Raw genomic sequence first — 25468 nt, 5'->3', positions numbered from 1 at the left:
AGGCTTTTAGGAAAGCAACCGAAATGGTAAAGAAAGGCGCGCGGGGGCTGCCTCCTTCCTCCCGCCGCCTCTCAGCCCGTCCTGCCGCGTGTCCGCGTTCTTCTGGGCGCATCTGTGGAGCTATTAAGTGGGATAATCCCTCTGGCCTTTGATACATTTCTGGACATGATTATTTCATTACTCGCAGTATATCAGTAGGATCATAATAAAAAGGACTTCTGACAACCTGCCAAGAGTTTTGTGGCCTTGTAAACACAAAAGTGCTCTAATAAAATTTTATTAAGTGTTAAAAAGTCATAAAAAGTGAAATAACATAAACTACAAAATTTACTGTCCTCAGCAAATGCTGAAAATATCGTCCACAGTAAAATTAAATTAGCATGTAATAGACAGAGAAGCAGTGTGGAGTGGATTTAAAAGAGGATCCAGGGAAAATGACACTGTAACCCGAGCTGGGTCACGGGGATTTAATTCGGATTTTTCTCCCCAAATGTGAATAAATGTGCCGATTACAGACAAGAGCTCGGGGTTACTGGAGTCTCACACATTGTCAATACTTTGGAAGAAATAATATATTGCAGATTGTAATAAGCTCGGCGTCCGGCGCGCGTCCCGGGGCCGCTGCCGGGGGGAAGGCGTCCGCTAGGGCGCGCTGCGAGACCGGGAATGCCCGTCCGGCGCCCCGCCGCCCCGGCCGCGCGCACACGCCGTGCCCTCGCCCCCCTCGAAATCATATTTACAGTTCTTTTTTTTCCCCCCTCTCCTGTGACATTTTCTCCAAATCGGAAAATGAAGTGTAAGTCGAGCTTTGCCGCAGGCGGCCCTCGGTCTCCGCTTTCCGGCTCGGGGTCCCGGAGTGAGATGCGCTGTCCCCGGCAGTGCGAACCCCGGGGGACGGAGTGGGGCCCCCAGCCCAGCGCCCCGGGCCCGGCCGCTCCGCCAGCGGAGACCGCGGAGTCCGGCTGTGCGCCGCGCGCGGGTGCGCTCCGGACGCGGCGGGTCGCAGGCCTCACCGCGGGTTCAAGTGCATCCCCGCGGCTGGAGCCCGCGGCTCTGGGAGCGAGTTCTGCCCTGCTCAGCCCCCTCTGGGAGTTCTGTGCTCCCGCGGCTCCCGGGCCCCTCTCCCCGACCCCGCAGCGCGCTGGGCCGCCGGCTGGGGGCAGGCACCCGGCTCGCGCTCCTCCTGGCCCGGGCCGGGCCCCCGGCGCGGCGCTGCCCCCGGGCCGAGCAGGAGGCTCCGCCTGGAAAAGAAGTCAGACTTCCTCTCCACGCTGCTCCGACTGGAATCTGGAATCGGCAGGAAATTGCTCCAACACCCGGGCCGCGCCTTTGCAGTCAGCCCTCGCTTTGCTGAAGAGAAGCAGCTCCCACCAAAGTCTTGCCTCCCCCTCCCCCCGAAAGCCCCGCGCAGGTTTGTAAAGAGGGGTGCGAGATCTGAGAAGTATTTGTCTTCTTGGGAGAGCGAGGTCGGTGACGGCGCCCAATGAAAGACGGGTGCTTTTTCGCTAGACAGAGTCCCAGGGCCAGGTCTGGGTTTGCAGCTCCAAAAGGATGCAGACGCTGCCCACTGAGGAGGCAATATTAGGAGTGTATTAATTAGAAGTTAGTGAGATAGGTAATAAATGGACAGTGACACATTTCGTGGCGTCATTTTTCTTGGATGGCCAAGGTTTTAAGCTGCATTTAAGAATTAGCCACATTTTGCCAGAGAGTAAATATTTTTACGTAAACCCCTTGCTAAAGCCCAGAAGAGGTAAGTTAAGTTGCCACGTAAGATCCTGCAGTTTCCTATAGAGACTTGCACAGGTTGTTACTAGGATGAAAATGCCTTGTATTTCTAATTTTCCAGACGGCAAGAGCATTTGATTTCTATGTGGCAAAGTAATGTTCAAGGCAAATGGAGCGCCAAGCCTCTTTTGATAAGCAATATTCACTTGACGCTTCTAGCCTAAAATAAATATAATTAACTTAGTGGGAATTATAGCCCCATATTTTAGATTTTTGTTGTTGTAAGTTATATGAAAAAAGTATTGTTTTTGTTTTTGCTTTTTTTAGAAACCTTGTTTATTGTCATTTGCAAAGTATTGACTTTGAGATAGCCTGGGCTGGAGCATTGAAGTTAAAAAAGCAGACAAGTCCGTTTAAATGTGGTTTGATCTTTACTATCCAAGGCTTTAAGAGCTAATAAAAACAATTAAAAGGAATGAATAGGAATAATAAAATTCCTTTTTTGACTCAGTATCCTGCCTGGGGGGAAGGGACCGCTGACATGTCGGTGACTCGCCTTTGAGCCATTCCCCGCAGACAGCAACTGTGAATGTGGTCGGTCAGTGTTGCCTTTGAAAATGAAGGGCAAGTTTATGGAAGTACAGAAACAAATATTTTACTACATAGGATTTTCTCCATTGTCCAGACTAAAAGTTTTGTCTTTAAAATTTTATGATAAACGTTTTTTCGTCGATTTGTGAAGTTCAGAAGGAAACTTTTCTACTTGTATGATTTTGTTCTGTGTTCGAGTTTCAGATTGCAGTTCACCTGTCCTTCAGAAAAAATATTTTCATAACTATTAAAAACAGCATCACGACTAGTATTTTTAACTGTCTTCAGGTAGATATATGATTGCTGTAAGTAATTTTTTTTTTTTTTTAATTTTAAGCAAGATTACTACAACCCTATTCAAGGAGTTTAGTGGAGGGGGGAGGATTTCCAAACCTATAAATGCAGTCTGTGTAAAGCTGTAATATCAAAGGTTTTTGTAAAGAAACTTGGGAATGAATACATTTTAGATGAATGTGAAAACATGTTTTAAAGAAGTTCTCCCACACTATTGCGTCACTTCCAAAAAAAAAATCAGAGGCTGTTTTCCATTCTGTAGAAATGCTATAATCGTGTAGAAGAAAATTATTACCGTAATAACAGTTCTGTCAAGGTGGTGGATACTTTTGAATGTATTATAAAGAAAAAAGAATATTCTTGGCCCTTTAGATTTTTGAAGTACTTGAAAAGGCAAGGAGAAGTTCGTAAAAGCAGTTTACTACTGAAATCTACAAGACCATGAAAATGTGCAAGTAATTATATTCTAAGTGACTGAAAAGTGTTTTTCCAACTGCTTTTTAAAGTTTGAAATTTTTGTGTGTACTTTAATTAGTACCTTTCTTTTAAATGTTCCCAAGATTTTGTTATGTTAACTACATGATAAAAGCATTATTGGAATTTATTGTGTTTTACTTTTTGCATAAACAGTGGAAACATTTTATTTTCATTTCTTTTATATATACTTGGGATAAATTTGAACATGTGCCCTGTTGAAGTAAAAAGCAATCCAAGTTCATTTTTCTCTCGAAAACTTGACATTGATCCCAGTCTCATAGTTTTTATGCACATAAACTGCTATTGAAATCAATTTGAACATGCCAGTTTATGGAGAAATTTTAAAACAGTGCAAGTTTTGTATGGAATAATATATGTTAAGGTATGAAATAGCTAAGAGCAGAAATTAAATCAGGAGATGTACTGTGTAGCGTTCACTCATTTGGATGATAATTTTAAAGGTAGTTTTGCCCTCAGGAAGGATTTCCTCATGCCCCGTATTTATGAATATCTAAATTATTCTAGCCTGTAACTTAAAAACTCAATAACCAGACACCAAAGTTATGTATTTTTAAGGTGGCTACGGCTAAGGCTATCAGAAGCAGGTTGGCTTCATGAAAGAAAGCTAACATTAAAATTATATTTTAAAATATAAACTTAATTTCAGTTTCTGACAGAAATCTTGTGACCAGTTCATCAGTTTTCCAGATCAGTTTTAAAGCAGCATGTAAAAACTACCTTTTCCACATTAGAAGTTCATATTTAAGTTTCCTTAACTGCAAAATGGCTCTAAAACAGAATGTTTTATGTTAAGGGCCATTTCATGTGTTGGTCCCATTGATTACATATGAATGTATAAAAATCTTGTTTAAAGACCAGTAAAAGTGAGGAAATTCCAAGTCAAGCTGGTTAATTCCATTCATAATTCATCCCAAGTGCCTGACTTAGGAAACTTGCAAACAGTTTATAGCTATACATACAAAATAAGTTGACTTGCTTTGTAAGCGGGGAAGCAGAGTTAACTTTGACCTCCTTGCTCCGAGAGGCTTAAATTGATAAAACTTTGGAATGTAGGTTAAGCTTTTTGGTTCCCCAGGAATTTTCCAATCTCAATCCTTTTTGGGATTTTTGCTTTTTGAACATGTAAACACGGAAGGACGACTTTTGTGTTCTGAGATGGGATTGACTCTCTCCCACCCATTTCCTTCCCGCTTGCACGTTTGTTCAGTAATGCTTCCAAGTGCTGGGGGACCGCAGAGGCCCTGCAATGGGAAAACTGCAGAACCGTATCTCTGTCCCCTTCAGCCATCTCAATGCCCGCCCTCCTTTTATTCTGAGTGAATTGGGCAAGAATTTAGTGCTTACACTTACATGCTTCAAACTGCTGCATCCACAGCCCTAAGTACTTTTGGGGATTGGTAAGAAATCCATCTAGACTTGGCAGTCTGAGCTAGGAAAAACTATTGGGGAGTCCTGTGCCTTGGTATTGGGGAGCTTCCGGGCTGTCTTTCCAACCTGAAGCAATCCTTCTGCTCCTTTTCCAAGGCTGCGCTGTAGGCTGGTGCCTTCCCTTAGTGCTGATGTTCAGGAAGATGTGAAATTTTTTTCATAGAGTTTCTTAAACATTCTGAGTAACCGTAATTTTAAACCAGACTAATTTTAAATCTGAAAACTGGCCCAGAGAGAGTCTTTACAAAGTAACTTCAATTTGATGTGAACTCAAGTGACTTTTTTTTCAATAAGACCTTGAAAACATGGGTTTCCGGTGGAAAGGCTGCCGCCTGCTTAGAGCAAGGATCCTCAGCACCAGTTAATATCCACCCAACACGCTCCATTAAACTGGAACAAACATGACGCTGAATTACTGGCTCCCCATTTTCCTGAATGTAGGTCATTTTGTGTCCTTACCATTTAACGTTTGAAGGGATTTCCTGTCTTTGAAGTAGAGCAGTTTGTCACCTGTTTGGATAGCCTCCTTAAAATTGGGGCTCTGTTCCTAGTTTGGAAGACTTAGTGACTCCACGTTCCCGGGCTAGAGTTTCCCAGCTCAGTGGAGGCAGTGATACCTGCACGTGTGGGGCTCTCCCTTACAAGTCGGCGCCTGCACATCCCGAATTGCAGGCTTCATTCCTCTAGGTCAGAGCCTACAAGAAAAGCCTGGAGCCATGCACTCACCCGGGCGAAGCCATAAAGAGGTAAGCTTTCATAACGCGGAGCCATCTATCAAAATTCGTGGCTGCTGAGAACTGGAGTAACTAGTGCTCAGGCATTCGAATCTCATGCTGGAGCAAAACACAACAGCTGGTGCCAAACGTGCCCTTGTGGGTGAGACCCATTTCAGTCATGACCCACATTTAAATGTGCTTTAAAAAAATGTCTTTTTTTTAACTTAAGAATGCATTCTATTTCATCACCTTTTGTGATATGGATCCTCCAGTTAAATGTTTCTAGTGAAAAGTTGCCTAATAAGAAAATGTCGTTCACAAACAAACAGTGTGTTAGGAGACAGCCGTGAAGTGTTCCCAGGACAGGGAGGTAGGCTTATTTTGCCAAGTGATGCAACATGTGCCAAACCTCTTCATAAACTATACCACACGGTACAAATGAAAGCTATTTGCATATATTTAAATGACCCTGTTGGCTTTTAGCATATGCACCAACTAATCACTGCAAAGACTCGACCTGCTCCCTTCAGGAGGTTCACTAGTTCTTGGAAAGGGTGTGCACAAATAAGGCATCTTCACAGCACCCCTCACAGAGGTGTGCTCCTCTTAATATTAAGTAAACATTTAGAAGTTTATGAATTTGGGGGGCTTTCTTTTCAGAGAACTGGACTCAGGTGTAAGTGAAATTAAGATATTCTGATAAGTGAGGGGGAGAAAATAAAAATACCTTTCAGCACAGTTCTGGTTTAAGATCATGATCAGAGAAGAAGGTAGGAATTGAGTGTGCCTAAGGAAGGAATATGAGGCTAAATTCTGCATGTGATTCTTTCAGAATGAATTGAATTGCAATTTTGGTGACAAGGCATTTATTTTTGGGGGGGTGTTAATCACTTTGATCTGTTCAATTTCTCTGCAAGAAATTGTAGCCATTATAACTGAGTCTGCCCTACTGGGTTGCTTTCTAGGTAGTAGCGTGGGAATCATCTAGAAAAAACATCACCTTCACAAAGCATCCATCCGAAGGGCACACAAAGCACATCTCTCAAAGCAAGTGGCACTCTGTCCAGCCAAGCAGGTAGACCCAGAGTCATGCATTTTTCTCAGGTTTTTCCATGATTGTCTTCCTGGTCTCTGCTCTTGGCAACTATCGGCCAAGTGTGTGTGAGTACAGAATGGATTTGATAGCTACCAGATGAAAATTCTATCTTTAGTCACACACTTCTGCACCTTTCACATGGGTAAAACGTTCCAATTATTTCTTGATTACATCACAGATGAGATGAGAACAAGACAGGTAGGAACAGGGTACTGCACAGCTGAATGGCTCCGCACACTTGGAGCACTTGAAAACACTTTGAAGTCACACAGCTGCTCGCTTTTTTTTTAATTGTCTTGAGTGAAACTCCAAAAACCCCATAATGTCTACCTTAAAAGCATCAGGAGTATTTTAATTGGATAATAACCATCTATATTTTCCTTCTGATAAATTAGAAGGAATTAAGAATGAAATTTTATGATGATTATAAACTGTATTGCTGACCCAAGGGACAAGAACAATTATGAAAAATATGTCCTACATATTTGGCATGAATATGAATTTAGAGTTTTAAACCATTCATCTTAAATGCTCAAGCAACTTATTAAAGTTTATAAAATAATATTCACATAATGTTAACAGGGTAACTTATAATCATGATTGATATTATGTCATCAATAATTACAGCAGGCTCCAGGCCAAATACTGAAGCTGACTTGGTCTTTGCCTGTGGGGCTTATGATGAAAATAGGTACACTGTAAAAGAGATGAAAGATGGTGACAGATTTTGGGGATCTGGGATCCCTTTTTGGTCAATGATTGTTTTAAAAATGCTTTTAACACATATCACATCTCCTCCCCACCTCCCCCCCTGCTCCCTTTTATTCCCTTGTTGGTTTTTTCTTTTCTTTTCTTCCTTTCTCCTCCAGTTAAAATTACAAACCCTGAGAAGGAAAATGATTTTTGAAAAATATGAAAAACTGGTGAATTGGACTTTGACTATCAGATATTGGGAATGGATCTGACCAAAATGAAACTTTACTAACTAGCCACTGTTTGGGGACAAGTTCAGCTTACATGAACATGAATCCTCATTTGAGGGTGACCCGCCATGCTTAGCCCAGCTTTGGCCAGGCCCCAGAATGAGAGTCGTTTCTGAGAGCCAGAGCATTTCTAGCTTTGAGTCAGTGCTACCTGCCGGCCCTCATGATCCGTTAACTCTCATGGTAAACTTTTTGAATGAATTGAAGACGACTAGGGAAATTGACAAATTTCCATGACGTGGACCAAAATGAGCATTCTAAACGGAGGGGCTGCCTTATCCACATTTTACTTAGGCCCAGCCCTGCAGAGTCCTTGCAGTTACCATTCAAACACTTATTGTATGTTAGCAGAATTAAGCCCTTTAGAGTATATATTGAAGTAAATAATTTGTAGGTAAGTAATTTGTTCCACTGAAGTACTGGTACTTTTTAGCATGACTTGCCTTTGTGATGACTATATAGAATACCAAAGATTCAACCTCTGCTCATGGGCCTGGGTTTTTGTTTCAGCTCCACTGTGTGACCTCTAACAAGTTGCTTAACTGGTCTGAGCCTTAGTTTCCTCATTTGTAAAATGAAGGCAGTAATGCCTCTTTGCAGTATCGGTGTATTAAATGGCCTAAGATTCATAAAATATCTGGAACACTTTGCAATCAGTAAACATCTGTAACTGGAATTGCTAGGAAAAAACGAGTGAATCTTTGATCTCTCGGTTTTTTATTACGTAAAATTTTAGAGATCGCTCAAGAAAAAAGAACATCTAAACGCACAATTGTAATACTATCATCTTGTTTCACTCAGAAATATAGCCCTGAACTCAAACTTGAGATTTCTGTGTTAGCCGACCTTCCCTCCTCCCATCACAACCTGAAGGAAAATATTTTCGTGTGACGCAAAAGAACTTAATTCTTTTCACTCCAAGTGATAACCTTTACTAGACGAGTCAGGTTAAAAACTGACCCAAAGGAGGAAGGAAAAAACAAATAAGGGAAAAGGATTTGCTAATTCATTTTGGGGCCTGTGGGTAACATAAAACATGACAAAGCATGTAGAGTTTTTCTAATTTGTGTTTTTTAAAAAATTGGGAAGTGGGGGGCTGGCCCCGTGGCTGACTGGTTAAGTTCACGCGCTCCACTGCAGTTGGCCCACTGTTTCGTTGGTTCGAATCCTGGGCGCAGACATGGCACTGCTCATCAAGCCATGCTGAGGCGGCGTCCCACATGCCACAACTAGAAGGACCCACAGCTAAGAATATACAACTATGTACCAGGGGGCTTTGGGGAGAAAAAGGAAAAAAATAAAATCTTAAAAAAAAAATTGGGAAGTGGCTTTTATATGCCAAGATTCATTTCATGATTAGTTTTTATGGCCAAGTTATAAACTCTTGAATCTAAGGACCTAGAGTAGAAAGGCTGACACACCTGTAGCTAGAACAATGTGATTGGCATCCCCATCATTTCGTAACTGGTACACAAAGTAAGCTTAGGGTAATTGCTGCATAGTTTAGGCAACAGAGGACCTGCAATAATTTTTATGTAGGAGCATATTGTAACAGTCTTACACACTGCTCGATCTACATCAGCAATGGGAAGCCCATTCATTAGGCTTGTTGTCTCTCTCAACAAGGCCCAAGTAAAACATCATTAAATCTTCTCCAAAAGATAATTTACTATAATACGCTGAGATTTTTGAACTGGACTCGAGAGATATGACACTATTTTATGTTTATCCATTCAGTGGTCCTTGAGAGCTGATGAAAAAGACACTGGAGAATACACGAATAAAGTCGTCATTAACAAATATGTTCGTATTCTCGATATAGCAACAACAGAAAGAAATACTCTGACATCTGACTCCAGAAATAGAGCGGTTCCTGCACATTTCGCTGCATTACCTTGGGTATCGATAGCGACCATACTAAAGTTTGTGGTCGTTTATACACTCGGCCAAATTTCACTCAGTTGTGGTTTTCAGGTCCTACTGGATATTCTTGTGGCCAGCATCTAATTGGGGGCTATATTTGAGATTGGCTTTTAAATTTCGGGTATTCTGCCTTTGCTCTTTGTAAGTGCCCAGCCATCTTAAAAGGCTTTCCAATCTTTGTTTTTGCTTGAGTTCACTTGACTTAATTATAGCCAGGTAATAAATCTAAAGCTTCGTTCTTCCCCCTCGTTTTCCCTGCTGACCTACATATGCTTAGATGTCCTCAGATATAGAGTGTGACTCTTTCAGGAGTCATTCTAAGATTGCAAAACATCAGTGTGTATTCAATAATCTGGTCCTAAATCAATTGGTACGTTTTGGAAGACCCTAGTGTGTTCTCATCCTTTCTCTAGGTACATGGGGAGTGAGTGGGTAGAATGCGGGGCCCTCGTTGGCAAGGAGAGGATGTTCTACCTGGGGTAATAAGGTATCAGATTATTCAAGAAAGTAAACCATTAGGAGCTAAATTGTGTGGCGTGTGCCTTAGTGTTTTAGAAGATCAAAGGACAGAGATATCAGTGAGGACAGAAAGAACTCCGGAAGGGCTCTCCAGAAGAGGTGGGCTGCGGCTGTGTTTAGGGAGGGTGGGAAGCTTTGGATGGATGAAAAGAACGTTTCCAGTAAGGGGAACATGGTGGGAGAAAATGCTGAGGCAGGAATGAGCTCAGTTTGTTCCTAGAACTGAAGGATCCCAAGAAATTGTCTCATGTGTATCCTCTGTGCTTACTAATTTTGTTCCTTCGGAGTCAGTGAGTTCTCACAGAGACAGATTTGACAATCTGTGCATGCTGAGGTCTGCTTCATGTTAGCTCTTCGTCTTGCTTCTCACAAATCTTGCTAGAATGCTATTCTGGATCAGATTGTGTTGTTTCTCCTCTCAAAACCCCTGCATGACTCCCCGTTGCTCAGTCTCCTGTATATCACTTGAGGGGGTTGGTTGCCTTCACAACATGCCCCCGAGCTTCAGCGCACCTCTGGACCATTCCCACTTTTCACAACCCAGCTTCAACCACCTGGAACCCAACATATTCCCTCTTGTCTCTGGCGCTTCACATAAGCTCAGGTCTCAGCTTAACCATCACTTCCGTGGGGAGACCAGGCTAGGGTCTTCTGCCATTGGCTCTCGCAGCTCCCTGCAGTAGGCAGATTTTTGTTTTAATTTCTTACTTAATATCTGTCTTTCCCATGAGACTATAAACTCCTTGCAATGAGAAACCATGTCTGGCTTGATCATGAGTGGCCTGCCAGAGCCTGGTCCCAGTCATTCATTCATTCAGAAATTTCTGTTAAACACCATGTGCCAGCCCCTATGGTAACAGGGAGCAAAGCAAGCAAAAACTCTCTGCCCTTACATTCTGTTTAGGGACACAACCACTAAAACTGGCTAAGAATGAGATATATGACATGTATATATTTATAGTCTAGCAATAAATGCTTAGGAGAAAAATAAAGCAGGGAGGAAAGACAGAAAGTGTCTGGGGGCAAGAGGAGCTTTAGTAGAGTGGCCAGGAAAGGCCTCAGTAAGACAGTGATGTTTGAACAAAGACCTGGAGGAAGTGGGGGAAGAGCCAGGCAGATACTGGGGAAGGGCAGGCGGATTGGGGAGACAGCAGGTGCAAAGGCCCTGACTGGTGTGCCCCAGGAACATTCGGTCAGTGGGCTGGAGTGCAGAGAGCAAGGGGGAGAGAGGCAGGACATGAGATCAGAGCATGAGGAGGACAGCGAGGGAAGGACATTAATCGTGCACATAAATAAATGGGTGTGGGACTGTTGTTTGTTATCGCTTACTATGTGTGCTTTGTATGGGAGACTCAGAGAGACTAGGCTTGTCCTTTTCTGCTTTAAAAGCTATTTTAAATGACAATTTTAATCATTTAAAACAAGGATAGTAATTCATCATGGAACAGAGTTCAGCTATCCTAAGCTTGTTGAGTAAAAGGATACCAACCAATCAAGCTCCTTCCCCCGGGGTCTTGGGCAAAATGCAGAAGGACCACGTGTGACATAATGAGCACATGACCCCAGCTCGGGTCTTTGAGATTCTTGTGTGCAGGTGAAAGAACATGAAAGTAGGTAGCCTCAGTTACCAAAGAATTATGTTTTAGAATCCACCTTCTTGGGGCAGGCAGGGGACTGTATGATTTTCTAAAAATAACAATTTGAAAATAGTTGTGGTTTTGTTGTCACTGTTCTCAGTGTTTTGATTCAGTTCTTCAGGGGGCAATATTCTACGCTACTACTGGTATAATTAGCAATTAATGTAACCATTTCAACCAGGTAACACTCAGCATCGTAACTAATGAAAGACATAGTTACTCCATGCACGGGGAAAGAGTTTAAAATATGCCAGAAAGGGGATGCAAGTGGAAGGAATTCCTTTTTTGAAATACCTCCCCAGAGCTACAGACTCCAGAGTCGTAACTCGTGTGGGTCACACAGACCCCTCTGTATGGGACAGCTGGCCCAGGCTAGCGGTGCAGAACATCACTCAGCATGCCTGGAGGGCCCACCACGCCGCCCGCACTCCGTCAGCACACACCACACACCAGCTTTCCTTCTCTCAACACTTGGCTGCCAGCCCTGCAGGCCCATGAATGGAGCCTGCTAAGAGAAATTACACAAGAAATAAAGGCTGGACGTATACCACATCTTTTTCAAAACCGGCAAACTCTCACCACGAGAACAGCTTTCTAGGTCTAGCGCGCGCTTTCAGCTCCATCGTGACAAAGAAAAACAAATCTTCACAATGTGTATCCAGAATCCAGGCCCCATCAAAATTCTCTGACTGCCACAGCTCGTGCATGGCATAGAGAGTATAAGTGCGCTGGAGAGATGAATATCGCTATGCTAAAAGCTACTGGTGCACAAGAACCTCCTAAGAAGAGGGAACTGTGAAAAGGCAAAGGATCTGTGAGGGAGACATTGATGCTTCTGTTCTCAGCGGAGGCTCAAAGCACAGATCGTGAGGCGTGCGGCTTCTCAACATCATGGTATCTCCTTGGCGTGTGACTGAAGTTTTGGGCCTGCTTTGCTTTTCTCCGATCTCCACCTTTTGTCATTGTTCGTGAAGGTAGTTGAGCTTCAGTTTGGTGTGAAATCCTAGGGCACTTAGAGCTACGTGATCAAAGTCCACTGTAGGCACTTGGGCCGATGCCAGCAAAGTTCAGGTTGTGCTTCAGACAGGGCTTGGAGTGCCTCTCCGCCATGGATAAGGGCTGGCCGGGTTTGATCTTGAATGGCGCACATTTGGGGAGTCTCAGGGCCTTGTTGATAAGCCCTGCCCGGCAGGGCACTGCTTTAATTAACATGGCCCTCGGGTTGCTTCGATTTCCCATGTTTCAGCATCTCACTGGGTGTAACCTTATCTTTCCATTTCGTCCGCATGATGGATCTGAAACAGCACAGGTGAAGTTTGTCTTTGACTCGACAGCTGGATTACTTCCAAGTTTCAAACCACAGAAGAAAAGTCCCAAATCCCAGCTCTTCTTATCATTTGACATTTTATGGAGCAGCCACAGTGGGTGAGATGCTAATACGGTTAGACACGGTTCCAGTAAAGAGAACTTATTGCTTAAAAGTTTATTCGTCTAGTAAGTTTAAGTGTTAGAGATAAATAAATGGAGATAAATAAATGATAAATGGTACTTGAGGGCAATGAGGTATGTCTCAGAAGTTTGGAAAGAGGGCAAGTGGTTGACCTCTAAGCATTAGCTATTTAAATGCATAATTCAAGGAAACAAAATGTTTCCTTACCTTTGGGAAAAGTGATTTCAGCAGAAACAGCAGGGTAGGCCAGCATCGTGAGGAACACAAGTCCTGCAAGATGCTTTTCAAGTCCGTTTGGGGCAATCTTTGATAGTCACAATGCCCCTTTCCCTTTATTTACATTTGCATTTCTCTCAAACATTTTTTGTAAACTATGAACCTCCCTCACCACCCCCAGCTTTTCTTTTTGAGGTCACACTCATTAGCATACTAAGAAACTGATTTGCAAAACGTACCTACTCTGGGAAGAAAGCATGGCCCAAGCTAAAGAAAGAATGCGACTTCAGAGGAGGTGCACCAGGACACAAAATAAGTCATCAGAGAGGCAGTCTGGAACTGCCCTGAGAGAGCCCGTGATGGGGGTGAGGAGGGGAACCACTCTAGTCCTCAGAGATGGTGTGTGTGTGTGTGTGACTTGCTGTGTTATCTGTCCTTACCATGATCTGCATGGAACATCCTCCAGTACTCTTCACTCTCCCTTTGCAGATTTCTCAATAGTGACGCAGCTTGTCAGATAATGTGATATGAGGAAAGTGTTTCCATGGGTAGGAGAAAAGATATTCTGCAGGAGAAAAAGGTATCCAGATAGGGATATTATCCAGTACAGGTAGTCAACAATGTCATTTATCCATCCATTTCTTGTTAGTTAACTACAGTATTTCCATCTCTGAATACCCTAAAAAGACTTGATTTCAAATACTAGCTTTGCTACTTACTAGATGTATAATCTTAGGCTGGGCTCTGTGCCTCGATTTGTTCATTTATATATTGGAGTTTCTAAAACATCATGAGATTACTATAAGTATTAAACAAGGTAATAAATGCTCAGTGCCTGTCACACCATAAGCATTCCACAAGTGTAATTAATATTAAATTTTGTTTCTATTATGGTTTCTTATTTCAGAGATCAACAGACATCAGCACAATTTTACAGGCGCTCGAGCTCTTGAACGTGTTCCTCAAAAGGCCGTAGTTCATGAAAGGCAGTTGTTTCTCTTTTATTCACTGTAGCAAAGCTAGAGTCAAGTATCCACAGCAGGCGCTCACAAGTGTCTCTCACTTTGCAAAACCCAAGAAGGATATAAATAGTCTCTGCTTTAAGAAGTTTGCTCCCTACTTGTGGGTCTGTGATCTCACCATCATGACCCAGTCGATGAAGGTCATAATGGTTTTTTTTTTCCTAAAAGATGATCAAACATAGGCAAGGATTGGGTTGTTTAGGTTGTCATGTCTCTTCTTTTACAAGACCAAATATTTGTGAGTGGATACTGAGTTGGGAACATAAAAAATCAGCTCCCTGGCCTTGGCTTTACTAGCCAAAAACATACAGTTGCATTTAACAAGTGAACAATTTTTAATGTATTTGTTTTGCATTTAAAAATCTGTTAGATTTTTTTGTTTATAAACATGCATTATACTTTACAATAAATAGACTCACAAAGTAAAAGATCGACATTTAAGTTTGACTTGGTGACATTCGGCACACAAACATTGCAATGCTAGCCAAATGAACTTTCTGATGCAAACCATGTGCAATAGAAGAAACAAGGAACCACATAATAAGGATGGCTTCTATACTCTGTAGCCGTCCAAAAACAATATGGGTTGCTGCCATGGGTAAGAAGTGACAAGTGACGATTACTGGGTACAACACTGATACTGGTCTCATTGGGTTCTTTCCATTTGGTTGGCTTAAAGGATTCACCACCTCCTAGTTCCATCTCCTTACTGTGTAGTCACCAGTAAGAATGATGCTTTTCCTGCCAGGATCACTACTGCTTGGAGACCCAGATCTTTGCACACAGTGAAGGCTCAGGACCCCATGGAATGAGAATCCTGAACAAAATATTCCTATCCCTTGAACCAGGAGCCATATTCTTTGCACTTGCCTCTGACTATGAGTTTAGGAGTAGCCATGCCCAGAAGCTGCTACCAAATTTAAGTGCATATGTTAGAAGTTGTCAAGATGCCCTAAAATTACCAAAGCGCTAACTGCTGGGGAAAAATAATATAGGTGTATCAGTTGGGTGGAAGGTATTCATTCTGTTGGGGCTGACTTGGTAGATGCTACAAATATTTGAATTTTAGATTTCTGGAAGAAAGGGGATCAAAGAAGTCTCATATGCTAGGGGGAAATCATTGATTTCCTGGGGTTGGTATACTGAAGTCTAGTTATACATTCAAAAAAATATTCAGAGTTCTAGTTTTCTTCCATGACTTTGGGTGACATCGTGTGTCTAAGTCATAACTTCTTGAAGCTGAGTTCAATACTGCCTCCTCCACCTCACGTGATAGTTAAGGCAAAATGAGAGATGGTATATGTAAAAAGTGAAAAAGTGTCTATACACATGCAAGATTTCCATCTCCTCCCCTAGACTGTGAGCACCTGGACAACACGACCTCGTATCTCTAGACCCAGAGTGTCTGTTATAAAGGGGGTAGGTGCTTAGACTGACTGAATGAATATGCTCATTATCCACTAGTTGGTCCTGAGAAAGAAAGTTGCCGTTGGAGGTGCAGAGTAGACCCACTTGTTGAAACTGGCTCCTGGAAGGGACTACTAGCTCAGAGCATGCACAGGAGATATGGGCCCCTAAGAAGCTATTGCTGTCTGTGACTATAGAGAAAAGGGAATTTAGATTGTGAGAGGGGACGGCCTAAAGGATTCCTGTCCAGGTCTTTATTCTCACAGAAACTTGTGGAGAAAGGTCCCAGGTCTCTGATGCTGGGAATACCCATGTGGGTGAAGCAAGAAAGTCCTGTGTAATCGGTTAGGGTGTTCTGCTCAGTGTGGCTGAGTGTGATGGATGGCTTGCTGTGTTGTTTATCTCGTGCAGGTTGGTATTTCACCTCTGTTTTCATTAGACTGATGGTAAGGTAATAATTCTTTCCCCTGGCTGAAAAATCTGTCTTCAGCCATTTGTTGATCTTCTTGAATGGGCACTTCAGGTGCACAGAAGTCACCCTAAAGGAGATTTTGAATGAAAACTTAAATAATGCTGGTCGGCGTGCCATGGAGCTCTCAAGCAGCACAGGCATGCATCAGACTTACTGTGGTTATGAGTTGCAGAGTCACATTTACCCAGAGAATCAGCCTCAAGAATGGCACGAGGTAACCACACCTGCAGGAAACAAGGAGTGAACGTCACACTTTATTTCTTTGGAGACATTCAAGCCTGTATGTAAATTAAAGTACAGTCTGGGTGCGGTGTTTCCACGACGCCATGTGTTGCAGTGGAAAGTGCCCCAGACTAGAACTCAGAAAACTCCATGATTCTCCTGACAGGCAGATTTCTTAATACCTCTAAGCCTCAATTTCTTCATCTCTCAAACAAAGATAATAGTGTATGCTGTGGATTTAATTGAAAGCACTTAAAAGATAGCATAGCTTTTAGTTTCTCTCCAAGGCTAATAGGAGCAAATTGAAAACAATGACGGAGGCATGTGGCATCAATAAACTGCAGCGCTATAGCTCCTCCTTCTTTCTAACCCCTTTGACGACGAGGATAGAAGGCAAGAGGAGAGTGCTGGCTCATTAAGCATTGGTCAAGGAATCAAGCTCCCTGTAACTGACAGCAGAGGTCCTTCCAAGCAGTGTTCTGAGTTCGCGAGCTGACGCGCGGGTGATAGGACTTCTCCTTACAGAGCCCAGGAAGTTGCTCCATCTGGAGGGGACCTGCCGAAAAGTTTTATCCACTCAGGATGTCGTCGGGTCATTGGAAGAGAGAGTCAAAATCTTGGACTGCTGGTCTCAATTCTCAGGTCTTCCATTCAGGATGAGGGGCCCTTCCTTCCCACCAACCAATGGGGACAGCCCATCCATCCTCTCTATACTCTAGGCCCCTTACCTTGAAAAATGGTTCTTATTTAATATAACTAGGGTGAGCATATATCCTGACTTGTTCTTAACAGTTCAGTTTATCCTTTTTGTGTCAGAATAAATATTATAGCACTCTCATTAACTCTCCAAGTGTTTGAGTTTGGACAATAAATTATATGACACCCCAAATACAACAGATTAATTTTTCTGTAGGCACCTTGTCCACCCTCAGCAAATGCCTCATGTATACTGCTAATATCCTCTCTGCCCTTGGCTTAGTTGGTTTATGGTATACAAATACAAATAAATTGTTCCTTTATAATTTTCACGCAGCAATCTGAATTCATCAATATCATTTTCAGGGCACTCCTGACTTGATGGGGGAGTCATTATGAAGAATTGTGGTTAATAAAATGTAATGTTTCTAATGAGGAAGGATTCCCCCCCAAATACTTTTGTGAGGATCAACTAAAATAACTTTTGTGAAGTGCCAATCAAATGTAAACTACTATGATTAATAATTCTGAAATAACAATGTCAGCTAAGGAATTATTTGCATTCATTCATTTTTTAATCAAGCAATTATTCAACAAATATTTGTGTAGTGTTTCCAGGTTCTGTGCTAGATACTGGAAATATCAAAATGAAAAACAGTCTCTGACCTTAAGGAATTTATAGAAAATGGGGTAAAGAGACAAGCCAGTGATGACAGTCTGGCTGTGGTAGCACAGAACAGGAGCACATAACTCAGCTTCTGGCCACTAGAGAGTGGGGACGGAGGGAGGGAGATGGACGGCTTCCAAGAGGCAGTGATGTGGAGTGAGTCTTGAAGGAGGTGTAGGTGTCAGCCAAGGGAGAAAGATACAGAAAATATTCTCTTTCAGATTTTTTCTGATATTGGAAAATAATAGAAAGACATTCAAAACTCAAGAAACATTCTTTTGCTTGAATGTTGATGTCTTCCTGTTGATTCTAAAGGAAGCTGTTGCTTCCTGGGGTCTGGGGGATTCAGTGGTTAAAAAAGCTTTCATAGTTAGGAGACTCTTAAAAAGCTGGAATTCTATAAGAGCACTTTCCAGTAGAAAGTTGTGATCTACCTATGAAATTTGAAATTTTCTGGCAATCATATTATAAAAGTAAAAAGAAACAGGTGAAGTTAATTTTAATAATATGTTGCATTTAACCCATTATATCCAGAGTATTATCATTTCAATATGTAATCAATATAAAAAATGAGATATTTTACAATCTTGTTTTCACATTAAGATTTCAAAATCCAGCATATGTTTGGACTTAGAGGACATTTCAGTTCATTGTAGCCGTGGGTGGCTAGTGGCTCTCATATTGAACAGTGCAGTTTTCTAACATCATCCCTTACTGTGGTCACAAATGCAAATGAACCCAAAGGGTCCTGTCTGGGTTTATTCATGACTGTTAATTCCATCACATATAAATAGCATACACTTCTTCAAGAAGGTAGAGGCAAAGACTCTGCAAAGATCTATGTTCTGTCCTATGTATTTCCCTTATATTTGACAGTCAACAATTTATAATGACAGGCTGTATACCTCATAACCAAACTATGATACAGTCTTCAAAATATAAATGCTTTAATTGTGGGTGCAGCCAAAGCATTTTGGGCTTCCCAGGTTGGTTATAGATGCCACTACCACAGGGGCCAGTTTCTGATTCTGCATCTGTGATACAATTCAGAACCAATTATTCCATCACAAAAGATGTGGTCAAGGTGAACCTTCACACATAATGTCACTTAGGATTGTTTTTTTCTTATTGAAATGGTCGCAGTGCTGTTTGTAGACAGCATATTATCCTTTTGTGAGCCAAGACAGAAGAATGACATTAGGATGAAAGTCCTGCTAATGATTCATCATTGGGAAGGCAGTGCTCTCTGGGTCTTGATTTCTCTACCTGTGCAATGGCAATATTAACGTTGACCCCAAGGTCTTGATACCATGAAGATATGAACAAATACTGTCATCTTTCTGGTTCTCAGTTTAGCACAGTGCCGATTATTGCAAAAGATTTCTTCAGTCTCTAGAAGTGTTCATGAGATATAGGGCCATCCAGTGAGTCACTTTTTCTTTATTCTCTTAAGTGGATCATTCACAGTTTGTGACAACAACATCACTAATTGCATAGCCAGTGCCAGGGGCACTGTGGAGTCGTTGAAGAAGTCACTGTTAGCTACAACCCGTATAAAAACTGATTATTCTCTAGAGAGGCCACATGCCATCCTGAGAGAAGGCAGGGCTGGTGCCTCAAAGTTCTTCCGCAGAGGAGGTGCACAGCCTGGGGCCAACTATTTAACTGCCGCCTTCTCAGCTGTGAAAAATGAGAACGGCAATCCTTACTGCTTTAGAAGGGAGTTGTGTTTATTAATTAGTTTGTATTTCGGAGTGCTTCACAACTGGAAAGTTTCACTATTGAATTAAGGAAAATTCCCTTTCATTTTATCCCCCACCACTTTAGGATGAAAAGAAACTGTGCTCACTGAGGCTGTGAGAAAAATGGAGGGGATTCAGGCAAAAAAGCTAACAAACCTGACTTCTAAAGGTAGTGGCTCATTTCCCCGACTGTAAGATGGCACCTATTAAAGAAGCTTTGTAAATTAGGTATCTCAAAGGGCAGCCAAACCTGCTATCTGAAGAATTGCATTCGTTTTAGACTTAACTTTTATGATCACTTCAAGAAAAAAAAAAAAAAAAAAGACAAAAAGAAAATGAGCCAAAGCACACTGTGAGGGGGGATTTGAAAATGAAACCTTTCTTCCTAAGGAAGTCATAAACTTTATCAGGTTTTCTTACTTGAAAAATAGGAGCTTGGACTTACTTGTATCTCAACCTTTAGATCCTCAACTCTCCTTGTCGTTTTTCCAGCTTATGCTAGAAAGGATGCCCACCAGACTTTTCCTTCTAAGTGTTCCATTATCATCTGAAGATTAATTGTTCAGAAAAAGAGAATTCACTCAATATTCTCCTTGTGGATAACTGTCCACTGAACTTGTTTTTCCCTTCCATACGGTGGAAATGCAGCTACCCATCTGGGACAGTGCTTCCAGTCTCCTGTGCATCTAGCTGGGGTCATGTGACGAGTTTTCACCACTGGAAAACGAGCAGAAGGAGCATTTCTAAGAAGTGAATGTGCCATCTCCACTATCTCTGAGGGCAGGAAATGATTCTGAAGACGTAGGGCAAGGCCAAGCCTCAAGTTAGAAACCTGAATCCTTCATCCCACAGGTAAGGGACATCTGCTTTGGATTGTTAGCTGAGTAAGAAATAAACTTGTATTGTGTTAAATCAGTTTTTTTGAAGTTTATTCTTATAGGAGCTTTTGTTACCCTAAGACATACACTGCCAATGTTGACAGTCTTCCCTAAATTTCCCTTTATAGTTGTCTTTTCTGTGCCAGACCATGAACTCCTTTAGGACTTTCAGGACACCAGTATAGTGTGGGCATATAAGATATTTAATAAATGCATAAGGAATGGAGGAAGGAAGGAAGGAAGGAAAGAATGAAGGAAGAAAGGAAGAGAGGGAGAAAAGGTGGGAGGGAGGGAATTAATGTGTCTGCATTTAAGGTGACTCACTTATTTTCTTTGAAGCTTTCAAGCTCAACATGCCCATCCCTCCCCAGACCCATTAAGTGGCAAAGAAGGGAAATATTTCTACTTTCTTCATGGTCTTCGAAAGGATGGACACACAGCCCTGAGGGAAATCGCTGGCCAGAGGAAAGCAGTCCCCTAGAGATAGCAATCCAAATATCATCATAGAGCTGGGCCACCGCCAGCATCTCCATCAGCAACTTTGAAGAGTTGTCTGTCTTCCCAGCACAATAAAACTGGAGACATGAGCATCCAGAGCTCCAGCCAGCACAATTACATGAAGCCAAAGCGCATTATCACTTCTAGGTTGCAGGATTTATGACCAGCTCTGATGGAAAATAAAGACAGAGATACTCTACTTGTCTGAATTCATCACTCACAAAAGGCAGTATGTTTTAATCATAGAGAAGTTGTCTATATTGTACTTTTTCTAACAAAAACCTTCACAAGCAGAGCAGAAACGGATACCAGCATCTTAAAGAAAAAAAGAAAAATGCAAAAGATTGCCAGTTTGCTTCTGTTCAGAAAATATGCCCTTGATATCCTTTATTGTTGAAAAGCTCCTTTCAAATGCATTGAGGCAAGTGCTTCTATTTTGGAGTTTCCCTGGGTTTGGGAAACTGCTTCTAACCTGAGTGGAACAGAGGGGTAGGTTTGTAGGTCTGTACGGTGTATCGGTGTCAGCTGATCCAGGGACTAAGTAATGAGGCTAAAATCATTCTACTTCTAGGATGCCTGTGACTTCCATTTGCCATGAGAGTGTTAATTCCTGTGGCAGTACGCCTGCCATGAGCTCCCCCAGAGCCATGCTCTTCACCAGCACAGCATTCTCAGGCATTACTACAGATGCTCATTAATCATCTCTACTCTAGGAGGTACGCCCTGTGAGCTCAGACTCTTGGTGTTCCTGGCTCAGTGCTAGGACATGGTGAATGCAGAAAATATTGAAGAGCTCTGATTAGGTTGTGATTTTAAGTAATTAAAATTCTTGGGCTGGCCCTGTGGCATAGTGGTTAAGTTCAGCATGCTCCACTTCAGCAGCCTGGGTTCAGTTCCAGGGTGTGGACTCAAACCACTCATTGGTGGCCGTGCTGTGGTGGCGACCCACATACAAAATAGAAGAAGATTGGCACAGATGTTAGCTCTGGGAGAATCTTCCTCAAGCAAAAAGAGGAAGATTGGCAACAGGTAATAGCTCAGGACCAATCTTCCTCAGCAGAAAAAAATTATTTACAAGGACCATTTGTTTTCACTGTTAGTTCCCTCATAGACAAAGAAAGGGTAAACCAGTGTGGTTTTTGTCTAATGTTTTCAAATTTTGAATTATTTAAATACATGTTGGTGAAATTGCTATTTAACTGTTTATCAGAACCAAAATTACAGCCTCAAACCTTCCACAAAATGGAAAAGACTGTTTGGAAAAGGAAGGAAGGTGCCACATAATCCTTTAAACACAAGATTCAGCCCTTACTTCTACTGATGCTTGGAATAGCTCCCAAAACCCTAAAAGTGGGTTTGTTTCCGGAACACCTGGACCAGAGACCACATTTTTATGAGGTTTGCCTTTCACAGTGAAGTTTACATCAGGGAGCTATATTTTCCCTATATTTACTTTTAAGTCATTTGGGTTTCCTAATAAAATAACAATTCTCATTTTCTTCCTTCTTCCCAGATGAACACATTTATTGTTTTAATCTGTGAAAGGTTCTACATGGGGCTGTGGTTGATGATTGGGACGCTCTGGAATGGTGCATTAGGAAAAGAATATTATTTACATTTAGGAAAATACTCAGTTGGCTGAATGTCTAGCCACTAAAATAATAACAGTTCGTCAAAACATAGTTATCCCAAATATCCTTTCAAGAGCGGCGATCAGATTTCCTGAAGAGTCCAAGATGAGGATGAGAATTGTGAGGAGGCGAGACCAGAGGGACAAACCAGGTTTGGAAACAGGAAGTAGGTCAAGGAATTGAGGGTTTGAAATATAGGAAAAGAAAGAACTCATGGAATTCTCCTCCGTAGACGTCTAGTCTGAACGTAATCCAGGCTGGTGGGAGGTAAAATCACTATCTGATATTCTGTGGCCACCTCAAAAATGTGTTGGTAGTTTCAACCAGACTGGAGTCCACATTGAAAAACCATCAGCCCCACTGCCTCAGGCTGCACAGCACAGCTACAGGCCCAAATCTGCCCAGAGGGACCCAGTGCCACTTATGGTCAGGATGGGGTTCGGTGGGGAGAAGAGCAGCATGTGTACTCAAGCTGGTCGCTAAGGGGGACACTGGGGGTGTCCAGTCCAGGGCGATGCATTCAGCTCCGCTCTGGAGCAGTAAACAGAGAAGTGACAAGAGGCTGGGCTCCCTTGTTGTTGTTGTTGTTAGTGCCTTTGAGTTGATTCTGACTCTGTGAAGCAGAACAGAACCCTGCTTTTTGCCCCATCCTCTCACCTTTTGGTGCTGTATCAGACGATGCTCTGCTGTTATTCATAGGAGTTTCATGGCCAGTGTTTTTGTAAGTGGGTGGCCAGGTCCTTCTTCCTAGGCTGTCTTAGTCTGGAAGCTCTGCTGAAACCTGTCCACCCTGGGTGACCCTGCTGGGACTTGAAATTCTAGTGGCATAGCCTTCAGCATCATAGCAACACGCAGCCACCACAGGATGACAACCAAGAGACGGCAGTGTGGTTCCCTGACCAGGAAAGGAACTCGAGTCCTGGTGGTGAGAGTTCCGAATCTTAACCACTTGGCCACCAGGGCTGGCTAAGCTCTTTTGTTAGGAACTCTTAATCTTGTAAGGTGACCATAGATTGGTAGTTTTATTTTTTTATTCAAATAATAACTTGGAGTATATATATAATAAATATGTATGTGTATATGTACATGCTTGATTAGTATTTATATAAAAGTGAATGTATTAAAACATTCTAAACTTACATTGTGGTGATGGTTGCGCATCTCTGTGAATAAACTAAAACCCATTAAGTTGTACACTTTAAATGGATAAGTTTTATGATATGTGATTATATCTCACTAAAGATGTTTTCATCCCTTTATTTTTCTAAAAATAAAAATTGTAGACTGGGTTTTGTTATTTTTCTTCTTCTTCTTCTTCTTCTTCTTCTTCTTCTTCTTGACTTCCTTCCTTCTGTGCTTTTATTTTCACTTCAGGTCTTGGTAGTCCCAGGATATACTCCAGGGTTGCTGCATGTGCGCTAATGAATTATAGCCTTATTCCAATTTTAGAGCTGCCAGGCCACACTGTCCATGTTATGGGGTCAGCAAGAAAAATTATAACCCCAAAGTGAAACTAGCCCAGAGTGATGCTCATGGGCTCCTGCATGCCCTCCTCCCGCCCCTCCAGCTTCTCATTGCCTTTTCTGGGTGTGGATGCTTCCTCTGGTCTCAGGCATCACCATCTGAAAGATGATGATTTCTTTGATACCTCCTACTTCTAACATTCTATGATGTGGATGAGGTTGGTGGAAGTTGTTGTGAATGTGAAAACTGGTGGTGATTTTTTAACCTATCTTCAAAGCCAGTGAAGAAATAATTCAGCTTTGCAATGTCTTGTGTAGTATAATTGCAATTGTTTTATACATGATAAAATCTTTAAGGGTTATATTAGTCAGTTTCATAGGAATTATTCATCTCCTTTTTTTTGATGGGTTGGTAAGGTAAATCGAGTGAATAGTGTAGAGCAGTGCTTCTCAAACTATCTATTGTGAAAGATCAAATTTTTAAAAAATTTCCAAGAGATTGGTAATTTTTGTAAACCAATACAATAAATTACCAGTAAAAAAACAAGACAGGCAAAATACATGCCACTTGTTAATATTAGATTCATTAGACATTGTTACATTTCAATAAATATTATCAAAACAAACATAACATAGAAAAAAGAAATTACATTTTTAAAAACTATACACATTGTTCATTGAAAATATCTGTAGAGGTGAATACTAGAGAAAATTGCTGTAACATTCATAATTTTTATAATTCTGCCATCATTACATGAAATTATAAGCTCTTAATGAACAATTTGTCTATCAATATTTATTTTTAATGTGATGGATGAGTTTGCTTCTTGCTTGTTAACTTGTCTAATCTACATTAGATTGATGACAATGCTACTCATAGAGGATAACGTATATCTAAACTGTTTCTATGTTTTAATACTACTGGAAATAGAGAAACCAGTCTTGTGGAGATGTATTCATGGGAATGAAAACAAAACAGGATATTTTGTTTGAAGTTTTGTTTAAAGTTTAAAACATTTTTAAACTTTTCCAAAATGAAGCAAGTGGTATTCTATCTGCAAAGCTTTTTCAATTCTATATCAGTAATCAATTCTAATTATTTATTCTGTAAAGTTATAGTTAAATAATTTTTTTTTGTTTTTTTTTTTTTGTCGAGAAAGATTCACCCTGAGCTAACATCTTTTGCCAATCTTCCTCTTTCTTTTTTCCTCCCCAAAGTCCCAGTGCACTGCTGTATATCCTAGTTGTTAAGTTGTTCCAATTCTTCTATGTGCACCACTGCCACAGCATGGCAACTGACAGACAGGTGGTGCGGTTCTGACCAGGAAGCAAACCTGGGCCGCCAAAGTGGTCAGTGCCAAACTTTAACCACTAGGCCCTTGGGGCTGGCTCTAAATTCAATTTTGGCAAAAGAGAGGGATTCTGTCTTTATATGCTTTTGAGTTACAGTTGACAAATTAACCTTAAAACATCACATTTTAACATGGTCCTACTGCATGCCATATGTAGCTCACCTCATGAGTTCAACACTCCTTGAGCTGGTCTATATGCTGCTCAGTGAAATGAGTCCATTGACCATGCATTTTGATGTCAAGGCAATGTCAAATTGCTATAAAAATTTGTATCCACTTACTCTCAATTTCTGTACATATCTCATTGTGGACCAGTAACAGTTGATGGACCAGTACCGG

At 41.6% G+C, this 25468-nt stretch overlaps 1 protein-coding gene across 7 annotated transcripts; it reads left to right on the top strand.

The window, feature by feature from the left end:
• Positions 1-23603, top strand: LOC123285215 (nematocyst expressed protein 3-like). Of its 7 annotated transcripts, XM_070508159.1 has the most exons (5): positions 7-2624; positions 5212-5285; positions 6221-6330; positions 19956-20159; positions 20525-23603. In XM_070508159.1, the coding sequence occupies exon 1, from the start codon at positions 667-669 to the stop codon at positions 1417-1419; it is 753 nt and encodes a 250-aa protein (XP_070364260.1). In that variant the 5' UTR covers positions 7-666; the 3' UTR covers positions 1420-2624; positions 5212-5285; positions 6221-6330; positions 19956-20159; positions 20525-23603. The 7 variants fall into 7 exon arrangements, with proteins under 7 accessions (XP_070364253.1, XP_070364260.1, XP_070364259.1 ...); XM_070508158.1 differs by lacking the exon at positions 6221-6330; XM_070508155.1 differs by lacking the exon at positions 6221-6330 and having other exon boundaries at positions 5091-5285.
• Positions 23604-25468: the final 1865 nt, after the last annotated feature.

Source organism: Equus asinus, chromosome 4, assembly GCF_041296235.1.
Source record: "Equus asinus isolate D_3611 breed Donkey chromosome 4, EquAss-T2T_v2, whole genome shotgun sequence".
In the NCBI taxonomy this organism is placed as follows: domain Eukaryota; kingdom Metazoa; phylum Chordata; class Mammalia; order Perissodactyla; family Equidae; genus Equus; species Equus asinus.
This window is presented reverse-complemented; position numbering and strand designations above follow the sequence as displayed.

Bases quoted from the DNA above. Each gene is read 5' to 3' on its own strand.
- LOC123285215 (XM_070508152.1), top strand. From the start codon at position 667: ATGCCCGTCCGGCGCCCCGCCGCCCCGGCCGCGCGCACACGCCGTGCC. The intron at 1,412-19,799 runs GTTTGTAAAGAG...TCGTTTTTCCAG, and splicing joins CCCCCGAAAGCCCCGCGCAG to CTTATGCTAGAAAGGATGCC.